Consider the following 20,055-nt stretch of genomic DNA (forward strand, 5'->3'; position numbering starts at 1 on the left):
TGCCGGGTCTAGGATCTCCCAGCCACAAGAGGTCGTAGTGTCCTCCTGCTTTGGGTACCTAGCAGGCAGCCCTTCCCGTCCACTTGCAATCATCGGTCTCCAAGGAGTCTTCCTGTGACAGGGCCAGCCTAGAGCCTTTTGCGCATGCTCCACATTCTCCAGCAACCCACAATGCAGTACGGGGCACCTTAGCCTGCACCTCTGGCAACAGCCGCGCAGCCGCAAACTCAACTCAAGAAGTTTATCCCTCTGCGCGATCCGTCACGCCGACGTCGTTGCTAGATGCCGACATCTGTTTCTTCGCGTCTGATTGGATTTCACTCAAAGATAGGGCGTGGATATGGTCGTGGAATCCTTGCGTTACGGTAAAGTATGGAGGAGTCGGAACCCGAAAAAAAGGTGGGAGAAAGGTTGGGGCCTGCGCAGGTGGGGATCCGGAATGAAGGCAGCGGGGTCGGGGCCTGATTCCTGTATATCTCCAGCGAGCTCGCATCGACGAGACGACTGCTGCAGGAAGCCGCTCCGAGGCTGAGGATGAGGACAACGAAGAATACGTACCCTATGTGCCGTTGCGACAACGCCGGCAATTACTGGTGAGCCCAGAGCGCCCGACGAATATGGGGGCGTGGTCACTGGGGCTTAATTGGATGGGAGGTGGCCCTGGTCTTCAGGGAGATGGGGGCGATCTGAGAAGAGTCAATACCTCGGAGCGTGTCCTGGAGGCAAATGAAGGACTGACGACCTAATCTGAGGGTTAAGGCACAAGACCCTCACCCAAAGCCAAGATTATGAGCAGGGACCCGATGCCCCGCTCTTCTGTCGGGCTGTACTCTGAGGGATACTGTGGGAACTCAGCTGCAGAAGCTGCTGCAGCGAAGACGAAAGGGAGCTGCGGAAGAGGAACAACAGGACTGCGGCAGCGAACCCCGGGGAGATGAAGACGACATCCCGCTGGGCCCTCAATCCAATGTCAGCCTCCTGGATCAGCACCAGCACCTCAAAGAGAAGGCTGAAGGTGAGTTGGGCAGCAATGCTTGAGTGGGAAGGGAGAAGCCAAGCCTTATTGTCTGTGTCGATGTCTACCAGTCTCTGGTGTCTTTACCTTCTTTTCTCAGCCCGAAAGGAGTCTGCAAAGGAGAAACAGTTGAAAGAAGAAGAGAAGATTCTGGAGAGTGTGGCTGAGGGCCGAGGTATTGTTCCAGCCAGGGCAATGAGGAGGTGAACTAAACTGCCTCCCCCTAACCCCAGGCATGTTATATATCAAGGGACCTGGTCTCTGGGAAGCGGGAGCCAGCCCTAAGCTATGTCTATCTTCTCAGCCTTGATGTCAGTGAAGGAGATGGCCAAGGGCATCACATATGATGACCCAATCAAAACCAGGTATGCCTTCCTAGTCTGGGTAGTCACCTTTACTCAAGATGACATACAGCTGAGATTAGCAGTGCTCAGGGCTTCTGTGGACCCCTATTGTTCACTCACAGTTGGACTCCTCCCCGTTATGTCCTGAGCATGTCTGAAGAAAGACACGAGCGCGTACGGAAGAAGTACCACATCCTGGTGGAAGGAGATGGCATCCCACCACCCATCAAGAGCTTCAAGGAAATGAAGTTTCCTGCAGGTACCTGGGAATAGGGAGAGACACCACACTTTTAAAATCAAGCCTTTGTAGTATTCTAGTTCTCATTTAGCTCAGCAGCATGACCATTGGGTCCAGCCAATGAGAATGCCAGGATTTGAGGTGGAGTCTCTTTAGGCTTACCTTTCAATTGCCGTAGCCATATATGTTCAGTGTCCTCTGCTATTACAAAGCTTCACTGGCAAAGTGTTATTGGATTTAGACAGACCTGGATGTGAAACCAGGATTCACCAAGCCATGGGTATTATACAAGTTTACCTTTCTTTCCATCCTTCTCTGTTCCCAAGCCTTCATTTTATCACTTGTAACTTGTGAGGAAGTGCTAATTTCACAGGTGCTAGGCCTCTGGTAAAGTACCTGTTGTTTTCCACAGCCATCCTTCGAGGCCTGAAGAAGAAAGGCATCCTCCACCCGACACCCATCCAGATCCAGGGCATCCCCACCATGTGAGTATGGACTCAGACCTTGGGTACCTGGGGAGGGTGGTGACAGGGACAGAAAATGGTCAGGTGTCTGACTAGAAAAGTAGTTGCTCTCTTCTGCTGGGTCTCAGATTGTCCTCTCCCAACAGTCTCTCTGGCCGGGACATGATTGGTATCGCCTTCACTGGGTCAGGCAAGACACTTGTGTTCACGCTGCCTGTCATCATGTTCTGCCTGGAACAAGAGAAGCGGTTGCCTTTCTCTAAGCGAGAGGGGCCCTATGGACTCATCATCTGCCCCTCAGTAAGATAGCCTATCTTGGAGGGCAGGGGAGAGACTGGGGCTGCCTTCTGGTGTCAGCCTTTTCCCTGTTCTACAGCGGGAACTGGCCCGGCAGACCCATGGCATTCTGGAATATTACTGCCGCCTGCTACAGGAAGACAGTTCACCCCTCTTGCGCTGTGCTCTCTGCATTGGGGGCATGTCTGTCAAAGAGCAGATGGAGACCATCCGACAGTGAGTACAGGCAACCCTGCCCCATGGGCCTCCCCAACTCCTATAGAGAAGCTAGAAGTCCCTTTAGTCACTCCCTGGACTCTCATAGAGGCTTCCTGTGGGCTAAGCCTACACAGCCCCCAAAGTATAATGGGGAAGTGGGTTGGGTGAGATAGAGGGAAATAGTCACATACTGTGGGAACACAGCAGAGAGAATGGCCCATCCTCTTGGGACATCTGAGAGGAAAGAAGTTAGAGAAGGTTTTACAGGGAAGGTGATATTTGAATTTTGAAGAGGGGCAGATCTAGACATGGGCTAGATCCCAAAGGAATCCATGTCCTGTCCACCCAATGCAGTCCCCCACAGCTATCACCAGATGCCCGGGATGAGGTCTTGGGATCACAGAAGCATTCCCAGGCTCAGGAAAGATGCAGACCCAAAAAAGATGAAGTCAGTATGCCAGGAAAGCCCAGCTAGGGCTACAAAGAGACTGCAGAACCAGGCACAGGTTGTATACCTTTAATTACAGCACTCGGAAGGCCATGGCAGGAAGATCTTCAGTTTGAGGCTAGCCTGAAGTGCATAGCAAGACCTTTTCTCCAAAATAAGAAGGGAGGAGTGCAGGCTGTGGGAGCCCATAGTGAAGCCTCTGCAGAGGTTCAGGATAGCTCTCCTGGGGCAAGAGGAGTGACCTGGGAGGTGAAGGAATGTGTGCCAGGCCAAGTGCTGTCCAGAAAGCTGCATCCCCTTCTTCCAGGGGATAAATGTATACTTAGGGCAGGATAAGGGGGTGACAAAGAGAGGACAGGGGAACAGGCAGGAAGAAGGAAGAACAGCAGAACGGAGGTAGGATATGGCCTCAGTAGATGATGGGCAGGTGGCTCCAACCTCAGGGTCTCTCTTTGGTCCTCAGTGGTGTGCACATGATGGTGGCCACGCCTGGGCGCCTCATGGATTTACTACAAAAGAAGATGGTCAGCCTAGACATCTGTCGATACCTGGCCTTGGATGAGGCTGACCGCATGATCGACATGGGCTTTGAGGGTGACATCCGTACTATCTTCTCCTACTTCAAGGTGCCCATCCTCCATACTGCCCCCTTCCCCATCCATACCTCATTCATCATGGAGGACCCTGAGCCCCTATGCTGTCTCACCCTCTGCTCTTACTTTGGGTGGGCTGCGACCCAGCTGCTCAGTGTTCCCAGACCTATCTCCTACTTACCTTTGCCCCAGCCCCACCTAGCCCTGTGTGCCCTGGGTCCAAGCTCCTATCCTTCCTCAGGGCCAGCGGCAAACTCTACTCTTCAGTGCCACCATGCCAAAGAAGATTCAGAACTTTGCCAAGAGTGCCCTAGTAAAGCCTGTCACTATCAATGTGGGCCGTGCCGGGGCTGCAAGCCTGGATGTCATACAGGCAAGTCAGCACTCTAGCCTCTCAGGCTCCCTTGAAGCTGATTGGAACAAGGGCTTCATCTTGTGGGCCCTGGGGGTTTTATTGAAACCTTCTGGCCTTTAGCCAGAGCCATTCGTAGTATGTCCAGCCCTTGGTGCCAAGAAGTTCCTGGTCAACTTCTGGCCCAGATTAGTGGCTCAGCCTCTTTAACAGGGCCCTGGCTTGTGAACCTAACCTTGGGATCATTTGACCTGGCCCCTTTGGTGGCAGGAGGTGGAATATGTGAAGGAAGAAGCTAAGATGGTGTACCTGCTCGAGTGCCTACAGAAGACACCTCCACCTGTGAGTGCAGCCAGTCCAGCCTGGGGCCACAGTCCCCAGGACAGGGGAGAGGGTGGTAGGGACAGTGTTGCACGAAAGTCAAGGTGATGCCCTGTGACTGGAATCACCCTTCCTGGACAGGTGCTCATCTTTGCAGAGAAGAAGGCAGACGTAGACGCCATCCATGAGTACCTGCTGCTCAAGGGAGTCGAGGCTGTGGCCATCCATGGGGGCAAAGGTGAAGGCAGTGCACACATTGACATGGACTCTTTTGCCATGGCAGCCCCTCATCTAATCCCTCTTGCCTGGCCAGCCTGCCTCTACTCTGTAAATTCCTGCTATACCTGTAAGACCTCCTACCTGACCCTTTCTAGACCAGGAGGAACGGACCAAGGCCATTGAAGCATTTCGGGAGGGCAAAAAAGATGTCTTAGTGGCCACAGATGTTGCCTCCAAGGGCTTGGACTTCCCTGCCATCCAGCACGTCATCAATTATGACATGCCTGAGGAAATTGAGAATTACGGTAGGGAGCTTGGGAGATGAAGGGTGTGAGCTAGAAAGGAGAGGGGCAAGGCTCAGTCCCCAGCCCCTGGGCAGTGGGCCAGAGGTTCTATCCTTCTCTCTGCAGTGCATCGGATTGGCCGTACTGGACGCTCAGGAAACACTGGCATTGCCACCACCTTCATCAACAAGGCTTGTGGTGAGTCTTTCACCAGAGCCACCTCAGCTGTTCCCCAGGTCCTCTTCCTATTACCACCCAGGTTTGGACCACAGGGCCCAGAGTGGGGCCTAATGGTTCCCTACTACCCTTCCCCCCTTCCCCTTCCAGATGAGTCAGTGCTGATGGACCTCAAGGCCCTACTTTTAGAGGCAAAACAGAAGGTACCACCAGTGTTGCAAGTACTGCACTGCGGGGACGAGTCCATGCTGGATATCGGAGGTAAGTGCCAAGCAGGAGGCTCAAGTCCTCCCTGGTGGTGGGGTCAAGTCGCGGGCAGCCATGGAGATAGGCAGATGGGAATACCACAAAACGAGTCCATACTAGACAGCGGTGACCTGGGGGGCCCTACTTAGGGGAGCCTGGATCTGTGACCTTGCTAACCCTGCTTCTATCCCTTCAGGAGAGCGTGGCTGTGCCTTCTGTGGGGGTCTTGGCCATCGGATCACTGACTGTCCCAAACTTGAGGCCATGCAGACCAAGCAAGTTAGCAACATCGGCCGAAAGGACTACCTGGCCCACAGCTCTATGGACTTCTGAGCTATCTCTCTTCCCTCCTTCCCTCCAAGAGGCCTCACTCCCTGGACTTCTGCCACAACCAGCTGCCTGGACAAGAAGCCAGCATTCTCAGCCCAGCTGGCCTGGGCTGCTCACTGTGTTCCCCAGAATTACTATTTTTGTGCAAACCCCTCTCCCCTCCAATGCCATTAAAACACAGGCCCCTCTGTCTCACCCCCAGTCCTCCCTCTGTGTCTCAACCCATCTGCCCTCTGGTTCCTGGGCAGGCCTCACCCATGGCCCTCTAGCACTCTTCTGAGCCAAGGTATCAGCATCTCCCACTGCTACCAGCACCCAGCCTGCTGGTACTTGGCTTTGAAAGGAGCTGCCTAGCCAATGGCCCACTCTGGGGACTCAGAACATTCCTCACTGTTGCTGGGATTTATGGCTCAAGGAGGACCCACAGTAGGATGCCATGGGGAAATGGTTGGGTCTCTGGCCTCCTGGCTGGCTGTCATATCCCCCAGCTTTGCTCTTCCTGATGGTTGTGTGATGCTCGGAGGGCTTCTTGGATCTCTTGGGAGGCTCCTTCCTGCCTCAGGTCCCTGCTTACTACCTGCATGCAGAGGCTTCCAGTTGGAAACTCAGTTTCATTCACTGAGAAGATGCAGATACCACAGGAATGCCATTCAGGCCACATTCCCACTGACCTGCTCTGTTCTGTTTTTTGCTGGGTTGTAAAGACTCAGACAAGCCAGGCAGAGATCTGCCTAGGAAGCCGAGGATAAGTGGGAGACTCAAATATGAGGAAACATGGGCAACCTTCACAAGACGGCCAGCAGATCTGCCAGGACCTCCGTATCTGTGAGAGACAGGCAGAGGCACAACACAGCAGTGGCTGTGTGTCAAGTTCCTCTGTGCCAGGACCTTCATATGTAAGGCCACATGCTTATCCAGCAGGACAGCAGTTACTCAAGTCATGTTTGTCACTTGGTTTGTGGCCTCAGGCAAGTTACTTAATTTTTCTGAGTCTTGATTTCCTCATTGTTGAAATGGCAATGAGAATGCCATGTTGTCTGAGACTGTTTTAGTTGTTTGGGCCACAGGAGCCAGAGTCAGGTGCGAGAAGGCCTTTAGAAGACATTTCCTGGTCGAATATGTGATCCTAAAACAGCATTCATTAGCCTGGTTACATATTCTTCCCCAGAGGTGGCACTGAATGAGACATGAGACTTTGCAGAATTCAGATATTCAGACTCAGACACAGCCACAATACCAGCCTCCAGCAAGGATAGGCAGAAAAAACAGTTGACAGGAAGCGGCTTTAAAAGAGCATGTGACCTCTTGGGAGCCCACTAGGGACCTGCCACCCATACTCACATGGCCAGAGTCACTCCGGTGTGGATCTCATGTGGACTGCTGCCTGGCCTGGGGTGTGTTGTGAAGGCCACTGTGCTCTCAGGCAGTGTGGATTTCAAGGACAGCCTCCAGGAGGGAGAGGTACCCGTGTACCCAAGCAGCACAGGGGTAAGGTGTGTACTGTAGGGCCTGTCTGTGGGGAATGAGGCTCAGGGAAGTGGAGGCCACAACACAGGCCCCTGAGTGCTGGGCTGAGGATCCCAGTTTAGACCCAAGGAAGGATAGAAGCAGGGTTGGCTTGGGGTTGGAGAGAGCCAGGTCAGCCCAGGTGTGGCAGGAGCTGCAAAGAAGAAGAGGAGCAAATGAACATTAGAAATACTTTAGGTAGAACCAGAGATCAGGTAGACGCTCAGACAGGTCTAGTGACAAACCAAAGCTGGGTGGAAGAGCCAGGAGTTTGGCAGTCTGAGAGGAGGACCCTAGGGTGAGAGCAAGGGCATGAAGTGCCAGGCCCTAGGATGCACAGCTGCCTGAGATGGGGGAAGGGTCAGAGCTCATGACTCAGGGCAGCCAGCCTGTGGTCAGATGCTCATACCCAGCTGACCCAGGTGCCAGCACAGGGGTCGTTGCCCTCAGAAGGCCTGTGGCTCCTGCCAAGCAGGTGTAGGCACCCTGGGCCAAGCAGAATCCCCAGGAAGAATGTGCTACCCCTCCCATCCCTTAACTGAAGATTGGGCTCCCCTCCCCCAGCCCAGCAGCTGCCTCTCTGGACAGAAGGAGGGGGAAGTGGCCAGAAGGGGAAGTATGAGTGTTCCTATCCAGCCTGTTACCAGTCTCCTCAGGTCTTCGCAACAGTGGGCCTCTGGCTGGCCGTGGCCATGGAGCTTGCAGAGACTCCCATCAAGGATGGCATCCTCTACCAGCAGCACATCAAGTTTGGCAAGGTGGGGACCCCTGGCTGTCACGCAGCCGCCCTAGCTCCAGAAAGCACCTAGACCTGGTAGAATGGGAAGGGAGACTGGGATGGGTAGTAGAACTCAGGGATTTGGGAACAAACAGAACTTAGTTCTTGGCCTGAAAGGGTTGGGACTGAACAGGCCTTTGTAAGAACGGTTGCCTTGTTTAAAGAAGGAAAATGTGAAATAAGGGAAGGGTCTGAGAATCAAAACCTCCAAGCAGGTCAGAGCTGAACAGCCTTAGATGGGTTCCAATAGTGGCACTGAGGCCCTTAGGAAGGACCAGGGGCTGAGCTGGAGGAGCTGCACACTGCAGACAAGGGAGGAAAAGAGGTGGGAGGTCACTTCTCTGGCAGCAGGCCCTGCACCCCCACAGCTCAGCTGCAGCTGCTGCCCAGGCAGATCAACGGTCTGTTTCCTTTGCTACAACTTATTTGCATGTTTCCCTCCTTGCCAGAATAAGGCTGTGGCCTCCTTCCCACCCAGCCATGGCCCAACTGTCCTTTTCTTGAGGAGTGGAAGTAGGAACCAACATAACAGCAATATCAAGTGACTTTCCCAGCCATTACCTACTTTACAGACATAATCCAGTGGAAGCCCTACCTTCATTTTCTTATGACCTTTTTGAGAGTCAAGGACACTGGTACTATGGAAATCAGTTAGGAAAGGGGGAAAAAAGGGAAATGGTGGATGGGATTTGAACCCAGGGCTGACTGACACTAACCATAGACTCTAAACCTCTGCCTGGCCTCCTTCTCTGATACCCTAAGGACTTGGGGGGAGGCAAGGCCCATCTGGGTGGTGAGGAACAATTGTTAAGCTTGTGCCAAGCAGAGTGGCAGGAGTATCTGCCACCCAAGGGTCTTCTCTCCTACCCTCTTCTCCTGCAGAAGTCCTGGCGGAAGGTATGGGCTCTGCTGTATGCAGGAAGCCCATCAGGTGTGGCACGGTTGGAAAGCTGGGATGTCCGGGATGGAACCCTGGGGCCAGCAGGTGACAGATCAGCGGGGCCTGGACGACGTGGAGAGCGGCGGGGGGTCATCCGCCTGGCTGATTGTGTGTCTGTGCTGCCGGCTGATGGTGAGAGTTGTCCCCGGGACACTGGTGCCTTCCTGCTCACCACCACCGAGCGCAGCCACCTGCTGGCTGCACAGCACCGCCAGTCCTGGATGGGCCCCATCTGCCAGCTGGCCTTCCCGGTGAGTGCAGGGCGGGGCCCGGAGGAACCACCTCACCCCACACTTGCTCATCTCCTTGCTCACTCACATCCTGTCACTATGTATGCATTGCCACATACCTGCACAGCTAGGAAATGGCCCAGAAACCCATAGAGTGAGTCTCAGCTGGCCATGCATGCTACAGTGCACACAAAATGGGGGAACATTAGGCAGAAGAGCCAAAGAAGGCCTTTCTGACAGGACAGTGGGCCTGAGTCCTCACTGACATTTCAGAGCCCACAAGCTGGGCATAGTCGTGAATACCTATAATCCCAGCACTCTGGGAGGCTAAGGCAGGAGGATCACAAGTTTGAGCCCAACCTGGGCAACTTAATGATTTAGCAAGAAAGACCCTATCTCACAAAAAAAGAAAACTAAAAAAGCTTAGCTAGGGATGTAGCTCAGGGCAAAGGCCCTGGGTTCAATTGCCAGTATCACATGAGGAGGGAGGCTTACCAGGGAAAGGTCTAAGGAAAGTATATCCTAGACAGTAAGAACAGAGAGGGAAGCAAGCATAAGGAAAGGCCCTGCAGGAGGAGAAAGTGTGGTGTGCTCAAGGGGGAGATAGAAGCCTGGCATGGTCAAAGGGAAAGGAGCAAGAGAAGCACAGGAGGCAGCAAAGTTGAGGGAGAGCCAACTGAAACTGCCTTCAGCCACGTGTGAGGTTTGGGATTTTATTCTGAGTCAGAGGAGACTTCAGAAGGTTTAAACCAGATGCTCATGGTGGTAAAGGCTCACATGGTCTGTGATAAACCAAAATGAAACAAGTCTGGTGGTTCCTCAAAAAGTTAATCATGGAGTTACCATATGACCCAGCAATTCAACTGCTCAGTATATACCCAAGAGAATTCAAACAGGTGTTTACACAAAGCTTGTACATGAATGTTTGTGGCAGCAGTATTCACAGTTGTAAAGAGGTAGAAGTAACCCAAATGGCCATCCCCTGATGAATGCCTATCCATCCAACAGAATATCATTTGGCCGTTAGAAGGAATGAAGTATTGGTATATGCTACAACATGGATGGACCATTTTTTGTTTTTTGTTTTGTTTTGTTCTGTTGTTGGTTTTTTTGTTTTGTTTTGTTTTGTTTTGTTTTTGTACCAGAGATTGAACTCAGGACCTTGCGCTTGGGAGGCAGGCACCGCACTGAGCTAAGTCCCTGGCCTGTTGTTGCTTTTGAGACAGGGTCTTACTAATTTGAAGTTACCCTAGCTGGACTCAAACTTGCAAATCCTCTTGCCTCAGCCTCCTAGAGTGCTGGGATTATAGGTGTACACCACCATGCCCAGCATAAACCTTCAATATATTATGTTAAGTGAAAAGCCAGACACAAAAGGCTATATAATGTATGATTCCATTTACAGGGAATGTCCAGAATAGGCAAATTTAGAAAGCAGATTCGTTGTTAGAGGCTTCAGGGGAGAGAAATGGGGAATAACTGCTAACAGGTACAGGGTTTCCACTTGGGGTGATGAAAAAGTTCTGGAACTAGGTAGTGGTGATGGCCACTCAATGGGTAACTATACTAGAAACTACTGAGTTATATGCTTTAAAATAGCAGGGTTTGAGCTGGATATGGTGGCGCATGCCTGTAACCCCATCACTTAGGAGGCTGAGGCAGGAGGATTGCCATGAGTTTGAGGCCAACCTGGGCTACGTGGTGAGTTCAGACCCCATCTGAACTATATAGCAAGACCCTGCCTCAAAAAACAAAACAACAACAACAACAACAACAACAACAACAACAAAGCTGGGCTACAAAAAAAAAAAAAAAAATGAAAGTTGGGCTGGGGATTTAGCTCAGTGGCTCCGCCACCTGCCTCGCAAGGGCAAGGTCCTGAGTTCGATCTCTGGTACCCAAAAAAAAAAAAAAGCTGGCCTTGGTGACTCATGCTTGTAATCCCAGCTGTTCAGGAGACTGAGGCAGGAGGATCTCAAATTTAAGACAACTTAGTGAGACCCTGTCTCAAAATATTAAAAAAAGGTAGAGGGGGCCCTGTGTTCAAACCCCAGTACCACAAACAAAAAGGATAAATTTTATGTTTCTGTATATTGTATCACATTTTAAAAGTTTTCAATAAAAAAGAAAATGACCAGGATGTAGGAGAAAAGGGAGGGAGCAGTTGCACTGGACCCTACCCATGCTCCCATGGGCCGAGGTGGTCATGGTGGAGGTGTGAGTCAGAAAGAACCTCAGGGTGTACTTGCTGCATGACCAGATGTGGAGTGAAGAACAGGGAAGGCCAAGGGATACTCACACGTAGTTGTGTGGGATGGGGAAAGAAGCCTGGACATTGCTCTCCAGCCAGTTCACTTCCGTGTGCTGCCCCTAAGGCCCCTGCCCCTTCCCTGTTCCAAGCTGTCAGAGAATTGCATGACTCAGCCTGGTCCCCAGTCAGCTCAGGAGACATCCTTCTTAGTACGCAGTAGTTTCCAGCTGTTAGACACCAAGGGAGAGTCCCTTCCCCAGCCCAGGGAGAGTCCAGTGGGAATTGCTGCCCATCATGAAGGTGAGGAAAGAGTCTTACTGGGGTTCCTGGAGTCATACATGTGTCAGGGCAGAATTCAGATTGGCCCAGGTCCCTGAATGCCCTTGCTTGCCATGTAGTCCTGGATTGCTAACCCCATGGAAGGCAGGGGGAGCAGAGCTGGGTGGGCCCTAACCTCTGACTTGAGCCCATTCCCCAGGGTACCAGGGATTGCTCCTCAGGACCAGCGGAGGCTGAGTGTCCCAAGAAGGGCTTCGTCCCCATGGAAGAAAACTCCATCTACTCCTCCTGGCAGGAAGGTGAGTCTATGGGAGGCCTGGGAACAGCCTCAGCCTAACTACTCCTAGGGCTGACATCTTTGGGAGACTGACACCTTCCTTCTTGCCTGCAGTGAGCGAGTTTCCTGTGGTGGTGCAGAAGACTGAGGCTGCCACTCGCTGCCAGCTGAAGGGTTCCTACCTCTTGGCGCTGGGCCAGGATGCCATCCAGCTGAGGGAGAATTCCAGCTCCCAGGTCCTCTACAGCTGGCCCTACCACTTCCTGCGGAAGTTTGGCTCTGACAAGGTGAGGTGGGAGTGGCTGCCTCACTCCAGCAGGTCCCAGGGAAGGACCATGGGAGGCTGGTGTCCTGGCTCTACAGACACTGATCCCCCACCTGTGTCACCTGTGTCCAGGGCATGTTTTCCTTTGAGGCTGGCCGCCGCTGCGACTCAGGTGAGGGCCTCTTTGCCTTCAGCAGCTCACGTGCCCCTGACATGTGTGGGGCAGTGGCTGTTGCCATTGCCCGCCAACGGGAACGGCTGCCTGAGCTGGCAGCTCCCCAACCTTGCCCCTTGCCTCGGGCCACTTCCATGCCTTCCCTGGAGCCCCCTGGAGAACTTTGGGAGGTGTCTCCGGGGCCCGAGCTACCCACCTCCAGGAGAGCACATGTGGCTGAGCACGGGCCCCAGAGCCTGCCACTCCTACTGGACCCCATTCCCAAAGAGCCAGCCTCCGAGCTCTATGCCTCAGTGCGCAAGTGGACCAGTGGGCCCCCAGCCACCACCGAGCACCTCTATGAAAACCTGTGCATGCTGGAATCCATCCCAGGGCTGCCCAACGGGGGCTCCAAGCCCCAAGAAGGCCCCTCTGGTAGCCTTAGCCCCTTGGTCAGCCCCATCTCCTACAGCAGCGAGGACCTGAGCTGGCCTGTCCCACCTCATGACAGCAGCCTGGAGGCCCAGTACCGGCGGCTGCTAGAACTGGAGCTGGACGAGGCAGGCAGCACTAGCCGCTCGGGCCCACAGGCAGGCTTCAAGGCCAAGCTCGTGACGCTGCTGAGTCGTGAGCGGAGGAAGGGTCCTGCCCCCTGTGACCGGCCTTGAAGGCCTGTGCAGTGGCAGCAGGAGGACAGAGGTGCTCTCCCGACAGTAGGAGGATTGACATCCACAAACACATCCCCGGTTCTCTCTAGCCTGCAGAGACAAAGCAGGCAGCCTGGAGAGGACCCACACCCTGCCCTGGCCACCCTGCAGTGTACAGTGTACAGATTTGCCAATAATAAAGCCTTCCAGCTCCTTTTGAGTTCTATCTGTGGCCCACAGTCCATACCCTCAGCTCAGCTCCTGGCATCTGTGCAACAAACACCAGTGCTGTGTGCTGGGCTCCAGGAACACAGATGACCGGGGCCTGACTTTGGCCACCAGGGAGTTTAAATCCACGAGAGCATGCAGATGAGATGCAGGTAAGTTTTGCTTTGTGTAGTTCTGGGCAGCAGGAATGACACGAATAGTCAGGCCGAGGGAGACTTGCTGGTGGGAGATGTGCGCTTGGCACTGAGTCAAGGGCAGGCAGGAATTTAACAACCAGGCAGTAGGCTCGGGCTGAGGGTGGGCACATGTGGGCCAGAGGATGATGGTGCCAGAGGTGCCCTGCAGCCCTTGGTGAGCAGGATCTCATCCTCAGGGAAGAGACATGGCAAGAGTTGGGAAGGAACAACCGGAGGGTGACTCTGAGGGAGCAAAGCTGGAGACCAAGCCGGGTGTGGTGACACACACCTGGAATCCCAGCACTGAGGGAAGCTGAGGCAGGAGGATTACAAGTTCATCTTCTCTGGGCAATTTAGTGAGCCTGCCTCAAAATCTAAAAACAAAATCTTTAATAAAGGGCTGGGAGCCGGGTGTGGTGGGCCTGCCTATAATCCCAGCACTCAGGAGGCTGATGCAGGAGGATAGACACAAATTCAAGGCCAGCCTGGGCTACACAGTGAGTTCAAGACCAGCCTAAATGCTGGGTGTAGTGGTGCACACCGATAATCCCAGCACTTGGGAGGCAGAGGCTGGAGGATTGCCACAAGTTCAAGGCACACCTGCACTACATAGTGAGACCCTGTCTCAACAAAAAAACAAACAGAACAAAAGAGACCAGCCTAACTGATGCAGCAAGACCCTGTCTCATAGATAGATATAGATACAGATAGATACATAGATAGATAGATAGATGATAGGACTGGGGATGTAGCTCACTTGTAGAGTCCCCCTGAGTTCAGCCTCTAATATCTTAAAAAATTTTAAAAAAACAAACAAACTGGAAACCAAAACACCCAAGCTAGGAGGATGTAATGGGGGGTGGGAGCTGGTGGATGGTGGATGGCAGGTGGAAGGAATTTCAAAGATGCCAAACAATCTACAGACACTTCTGGGGAACCTCAGGCCTCATTTTTCTCAACTGTAAAGGAGAAACATAAAGTTACATGGGACTAGGGGTGTAGCTCAGTGGTAGACCACATGCTCAGCATGCTAGGTTTGACGCCTACACTGAAAAAAAAAAAATCAAATTACATATTAGGTCCATTTCTTCTTTAGAATTTTATTTGTGCCTACCCCATGCCAGGCACTCAAGGACACAGCTATATTCAAGACAGCCTCAGTCCTGTATCCAGGAGAAGACCTTCCAGAGGGAGATAAGCAAGCTTCTTGAAGACTTTATTGCCTGCTTTTACCTCTTCTCTGCTACTCTGGCCACCATCCTTGGGGGCAGCCACGTGAACAGTGGGATGGAGTCTCCAAGGATCTAGCCTCTTAGTCATTTGACCCCAATTGTATCTCAGCTGCCACACCCCTAGCCTATTCTGAACCTTGTCTTCACGACAGTGACGCACAGATCTTATTTCCACGTATCCCCCCCTAGCCACTTCCTCTCCTCCCAGCTTACTTCCTCCAGGATAGCCAATACTTCCTTTCCAGCCGCATCCACCTACAGTGATCTTTTTCTCACTGTCTGTGAGCCCCTGTCTAACTTTCATCCTTTTTCCATTTTGGTTCTGTGCTCCATTCACAGAGTTGCTCTTCAATCTCCTGTCTCCTTTCATTTTATTTGACTGGCAAAGCCCCCAGCCCCAGGTGAACCTAGCTCTCCTCCGTGCCTGCTTTTGACACCTTCCAACAGCCAGAGAAGTTCACACTAGGAGGCTGGCTGTGTCCTCTCCCACAATGTCATCGCAAACTTCAGACAGCTAGGCTCTCACACTGCCCACAGAGCCTGGGTCCACAGTGACAGCTTTTCTCTCCCAAAATCTTCAAATCCTCTCCTCTCTGTCCCTACCACTCTCACCTAGCAGATGAAGTGGGCAAAAAACAGTCAACAGAAATGAACTATCCCCACCTTTAATCTGCCACCACCACCTACAAAGGTGCCAGGATGTGCACCTATCTTGCAAAAGAAGCGTCTGTCCCCAGCATGTACTCTGACTCCGGCTCTTCTCACCTCAAAGCCTGGCCAACCTAGATGTCTCCTTCCTCTTCTGGACTCATTCATGCTATCATCGTCATCATTTCCAGCCACACAAACATGCTGTATAATTTCACCTCTTGAAATCTCGGGCCGTGGATTTAGCTCAGTGGTTCCGCCGCCTGCCTCCCAAGCACAAGGTCCTGAGTTTGATCCCTCGTACCAAAAAAAAAAGAAAAAAGAAAAGAAATCTCTGGCAGGCGTGGTGGCGCATGCTTTCATTTCACTTCAGCTACCTTGTCTGTTCTGATTCCCAATGAAACTTCTCAAGAGTTGTTGATTACACCCACTTCCACTTTTTCCCCTTTAACCTACTCCAGTCCTCACCTTGTTCCCACCACTCCATTACATGGCTCTTACCACCAACCAACTTGCTTCTCCAAGCAAAGTCACCCTAGACTTCCTGAGCTTCTCAGCAGCATTCCATACCCCTTGGGGCACGTGGTCTTCATTGGATTTTCCTCCTATCTTCCTGTCACACAGTTTCTCCTTCCCACCCTCTTTTTTCTTTTTTCAGTCATGGGGATTGATCCCAGGGCACATTCTAGGCAAATGCTTTACCAGTGAGGTACTGCCCAGCCCCCAGCTTCTTGCTGTTTTCTCTGTTAGCATTCTACTTGTTCTAGCCTTAGATATAATGTAGCTCAAGCCTGGCTACAGGTAGAACTACCTGGAAGCCCTCAAAACTTGCCCATGTCTAGGCCTACACTCAGGGTCTCTGATTTCATTAGTCTGGCTGCATGGGGCTGGGGCATCAGTGTTTACTTTTTCCCTTTCTGGGTGATTCTAGTATGCATACCATTCCAAATTGAGAACTACTGCAAGCCAATCATGTATCCAGATTTCATAGGTCCTCAGAACACTGGCAACCCCCAAAGGTATATCTACAGAGCAGACCTCTTCCCTGAGCTTCAGATTTAAGAATGCAACTGAAGAGCTGGGTGTAGTACTGACACATACCTGTAATCCCAGCACTTTCGAGGCTGAGGCAGGAAGACAAGTTGGAGGCCAGGCTGGGTTACACCAGATGTTCGAAGCCAACCTAAACTATAGAGCGAGACCCTGTCTCAAAAAAAAAAAAAAATCTGGACCAGGGATTTAGCTCAGTGGTGCTGCTGCCTGCCTCACAAGCACAAGGTCCCGAGTTCGATCCCCAGTACCAAAATAAAAAAAAGAACACACACACACAAATCTGTATTTTTAGAAGGCATCTCCAGGGCTGGGGCTTTAGCTCAATGGTAGAGCACTTTCCCGGCATGCATGAGGCTCTGGGTTCAATCTCCAATACTACAAAAAAATAAAAGGCATTTCTAAATTTAATGGGTAATGACTGCACAGGAACTACCACAAAGAATCAACAACTGGGATCTCATCATATTAAAAATCTTTTGCACAAGATAAACCACCAACAGAGTGAAGAGCCAACCTACAGTGTGGAAAAAATGTTTACCAGCTGTTCCTCAGACAAAGGACTAATATCTAGAATAAAGAACTCAAAAAAATGTGTAACTTCACTGATTATATGAGAAATGCCAATTAAAACAATTCTGAGATTCCATCTCACTCCAGAAAGAATGGCTGCTATCAAGAAATCAACCAATAACAAATGCTGGAGGGGCTGTGGGGCAAAAGGCACACTTCTCCACTGTTGGTGGGAGTGCAGACTGGTGCAACTACTGTGGAAATCAATGTGGAGATTCCTCAAAAAATTAAAACTAGAGGTTCCATTTGACCCAACTATTTCCCTTCTTGGTATCTTCCCCAAAGAATTAAAAGCAACATACCACAACAATGTATGCACACCCATGTTTATAGTGCCACAATTTATAATAGCTAAATCTTGGAAACAGCCCAAATGCCCATCAACCAACAAATGGATAAAGAAGATGTGGTTAAAAAAAATAATAACAAAAATTTAGAAAAAGAAGATGTGGGTTTTTTATACAATGGAGTGCTACTCTGCCATAAAGGATGAGCTTGGGCCAGGGATGTAGCTCAGCGGCACAGCACTTGCCTGGCAAGTGTGAGGTCCTGAGTTCAATCCCTGCTACCAAAAAAAAAGAAGAAGAAGGGTGAGCTTGAGACATTTATAGCTAAATGGATGCACCTTGAGACCATACTCTTAAGTGACATAAATCAGATATGCATGTTTAAATACAGCATTGTTTCTTGGGTGTGAGGAACTGAAAGCGGAAATAAAGACCAAAATGTATAATAGATATTGGGAAATGGGAAGAAAATGTTCAAATGGGAAGGGAAACAAGGGAGTGGGGAGGGAGAACAGAAGGAAGGGACAAGAAAAAGAAGTAAGAATGGAAGAAGAAATGGAAACAAAGCTTTTGCGTATAGGGAGGGGAGGGGAGGGAAGATTGAGGGGAGGTGGGGAATGGGAAAAAAGAGGTAGGAGCTATCATATACAGGTGCAAATTCCCTGTGATGAGTGTTATCATTATGTATGCGTAAAATGTACCCATAAATGTTTTGCTATTAAAAAATTAAAAATGAATTTAATGGGTAAAAGGAGGTTGAAGGAGGTGGGTGCCCTGCAGTGCCACATGGACAAAGCCCAAAAGGATGTTGGAGCCCTGGGGAGGGAGATTTTAGCATTATTCATGAAATCACTTCCAGACAGGTAACATTTCCTCAAGATTGTTCAGACAGCCATGGAGTAAGCTCAGGCCAAGAGGCTCCCAGACAGGGAGATAACTGCAGGAGAGACCCTCCTTTCCACACTGGCAAGTCCAAGCCTAGGCCTTGTTGGGGTTTTTTTTTGGGGGGGGGTGTTTTTTTGTTTTCTTTCTCTTTTTTTTTGGTACCAGGGTTCGAACTCGGGTCCTTGTGCTTGCAAGGCAGGCGGTGGAACCACTAAGCTAAATCCCTGGTGGGGGTAGGGGGGTATGGTTTTTTTGAGACAGTCTTGCTATATAGTTCAGGCTGGCCTTGAACTCATGATGCAGCCCAGGCTGGCCTCAAACTCACCGCAATCCTCCTGCCTCAGCCTCCTAGTGCTGGGTTTGAGGCGTCCACCCCTGGCCAAGACCAGGATTTGAAGCTTCAGTGAGTCTCACGATACCCTGGAGATTACCCACAGAGTCATGGTCATGACCAGAACTAAAGCCCCTAATCTAAGATTCTTCAACCTTAATCTTCACCCAAATCCAAGTTTCTTTGTCCTTGGTGATTTCTGTAACGTTCCAATCAGAATGTGGGGAGAAGAGTCCTTGGAAACCTCCAGGACTCTGGAGGCTTCACCCTGGAGCTGAAGGAGTCCTGACCACCAGGGGGCAGTGTGGTCTAGATCAGGTCCTGTTCCGTTCTCAATGGCTGCCTCTGCCAGGAGGATCCCTGGCTCCACTCAGGCCTCAGGCCCTCAACCTGAGGGTCCTCTCTGCTGGAAGACTGCCAAGACACCCCCTCACCTACCCAGGCGCAATAGCTTCTTTTGTTTATTTGCTGTTTCACTTTTGTAATCTTTCCTTCCTTCTTTCATTTGTTCATCCACATCCACTATGTGCAGGCACTGAGGAAACAGTAATAGAGAGAGACAAGCTTCTAAGCTCATAGGACTGACATTCTTTTATTTTTCACCTAGTATTGGTGATTGAATCCAGGGCCTTCGCACTGAATTATACCCCTGGCCCTTTTTTTTTTTTTTTTTTTGAGACGGTCCCACTACGTCACTAAGTTGCCCAAGCTGGGCTTGAACTTGTGACCCTCCTGCCTCACCTCCTGAGTAGCTAGGATTACAAGCATGTGTCACTGTGCCTGGCTGGTCGTTCCTTGGTTTTGTGTAGCTCTTAAGGATTTTAATTTTAAATGCAGTTCTAAAAGCTGAGTTGTAATTTTATTATCTTGAGGTGTAATTTCTGTTTTTAAAACATCAGTTTGACTGCTGCTTGGAGAAGACTGAAGGGGACAAAGGGGATAGCAGGGAAACCTGATAGGAGACTGTGGTTGGGACAATGCTGGCAGCAGTGATTAGATGTGAAAACATGGATTGAACTCAGGACCTTGCACTTGCAAGGCAGACGGCAGCACCACTGAGCTAAATCCCCGGCCCTAGATGTGAAAACATTTTGAAGATAGAATTTGCAGTATCTGGGAGATAATAGAAATGAAATCGGTAGGATAACCTTATAGTTTCTGCTGAGCTAGTTGAATGGCTGGTGGCACCACTGACTGAGCTGAAGGAGTTAAGGAAAATCACAAGATTGAATTGGGACATGTGATTCTAGATATTTAGCAGATATCTAGACAGACTATTAAACACTGGACTCTAGAGTTTTGGGGCAAGATCGAGGCTGTCCATATCACTTGGGAGTCCTTGGCATATAAGTGTTATTGGAAGCCACAGGAGAGTATGAGGCTCAGGGAATGAGTACAGAGATCAAGTGGCCAAGACCAGAGGCAGATGAGGGAAGGGCTGCCTAGGGCGTTGGAGGAGAGTCCAGTAAAGCAGAAGGAGCCTGAAAGTCAGGGGTAAAGGGTGATTCCAAAAGAGGAAGTGGTCAACCTGGACCAGCAGGACTCCTAGGCATGAAACCTGAGGGCCACCACTGATTTGATGCAGACCTTGAGAAGAGAGCATGCAGAGGACTAGTGTGGACAAGAGCTTGACTAAAGTGAACGAGAGAACAGGAGGAAGGCAAGCGGAAACAAGAGAGAGACAATTAGAGAGGATGTCTTCAAAGATGACAATTACAGGGATTTGGATAGTGAGGAAAACGATGCGGTGGGTGGGTATATGATGATGGTGGAGAGGGGAGAACAGCAACGA

General features: G+C 51.0%; 2 protein-coding genes across 5 annotated transcripts; both read left to right on the top strand.

The window, feature by feature from the left end:
- Window positions 1-210: 210 nt before the first annotated feature.
- Ddx41 (DEAD-box helicase 41) lies at window positions 211-5,721 on the top strand. 4 transcript variants are annotated; one of them, XM_021238842.2, is made up of 17 exons: window positions 211-365; window positions 483-593; window positions 856-1,015; window positions 1,116-1,190; window positions 1,320-1,380; window positions 1,482-1,618; window positions 2,010-2,082; window positions 2,208-2,361; window positions 2,438-2,574; window positions 3,468-3,630; window positions 3,839-3,970; window positions 4,220-4,291; window positions 4,412-4,508; window positions 4,645-4,794; window positions 4,900-4,971; window positions 5,101-5,211; window positions 5,393-5,721. In XM_021238842.2, exons 5-17 carry the CDS (start codon window positions 1,325-1,327, stop codon window positions 5,527-5,529), a joined length of 1,491 nt encoding a protein of 496 aa, XP_021094501.1. In that variant the 5' UTR covers window positions 211-365; window positions 483-593; window positions 856-1,015; window positions 1,116-1,190; window positions 1,320-1,324; the 3' UTR covers window positions 5,530-5,721. The 4 variants fall into 4 exon arrangements, with proteins under 4 accessions (XP_021094501.1, XP_004836290.1, XP_004836291.1 ...); XM_004836233.4 differs by having other exon boundaries at window positions 221-399; XM_004836234.4 differs by having other exon boundaries at window positions 221-399; window positions 2,456-2,574.
- Window positions 5,722-5,906: 185 nt separating this feature from the next.
- Dok3 (docking protein 3) lies at window positions 5,907-18,027 on the top strand. The gene is made up of 6 exons (XM_004836235.4): window positions 5,907-7,019; window positions 7,597-7,790; window positions 8,693-9,001; window positions 11,710-11,809; window positions 11,902-12,074; window positions 12,185-18,027. Exons 2-6 carry the CDS (start codon window positions 7,725-7,727, stop codon window positions 12,872-12,874), a joined length of 1,338 nt encoding a protein of 445 aa, XP_004836292.2. The 5' UTR covers window positions 5,907-7,019; window positions 7,597-7,724; the 3' UTR covers window positions 12,875-18,027.
- The last annotated feature ends 2,028 nt before the right edge of the window (window positions 18,028-20,055 follow it).

The sequence above is a fragment of the Heterocephalus glaber genome, unplaced genomic scaffold, assembly GCF_053883595.1.
Source record: "Heterocephalus glaber isolate CG9 unplaced genomic scaffold, H.glaber_assembly_v1.0 deba00001606, whole genome shotgun sequence".
NCBI classification, from domain to species: domain Eukaryota; kingdom Metazoa; phylum Chordata; class Mammalia; order Rodentia; family Bathyergidae; genus Heterocephalus; species Heterocephalus glaber.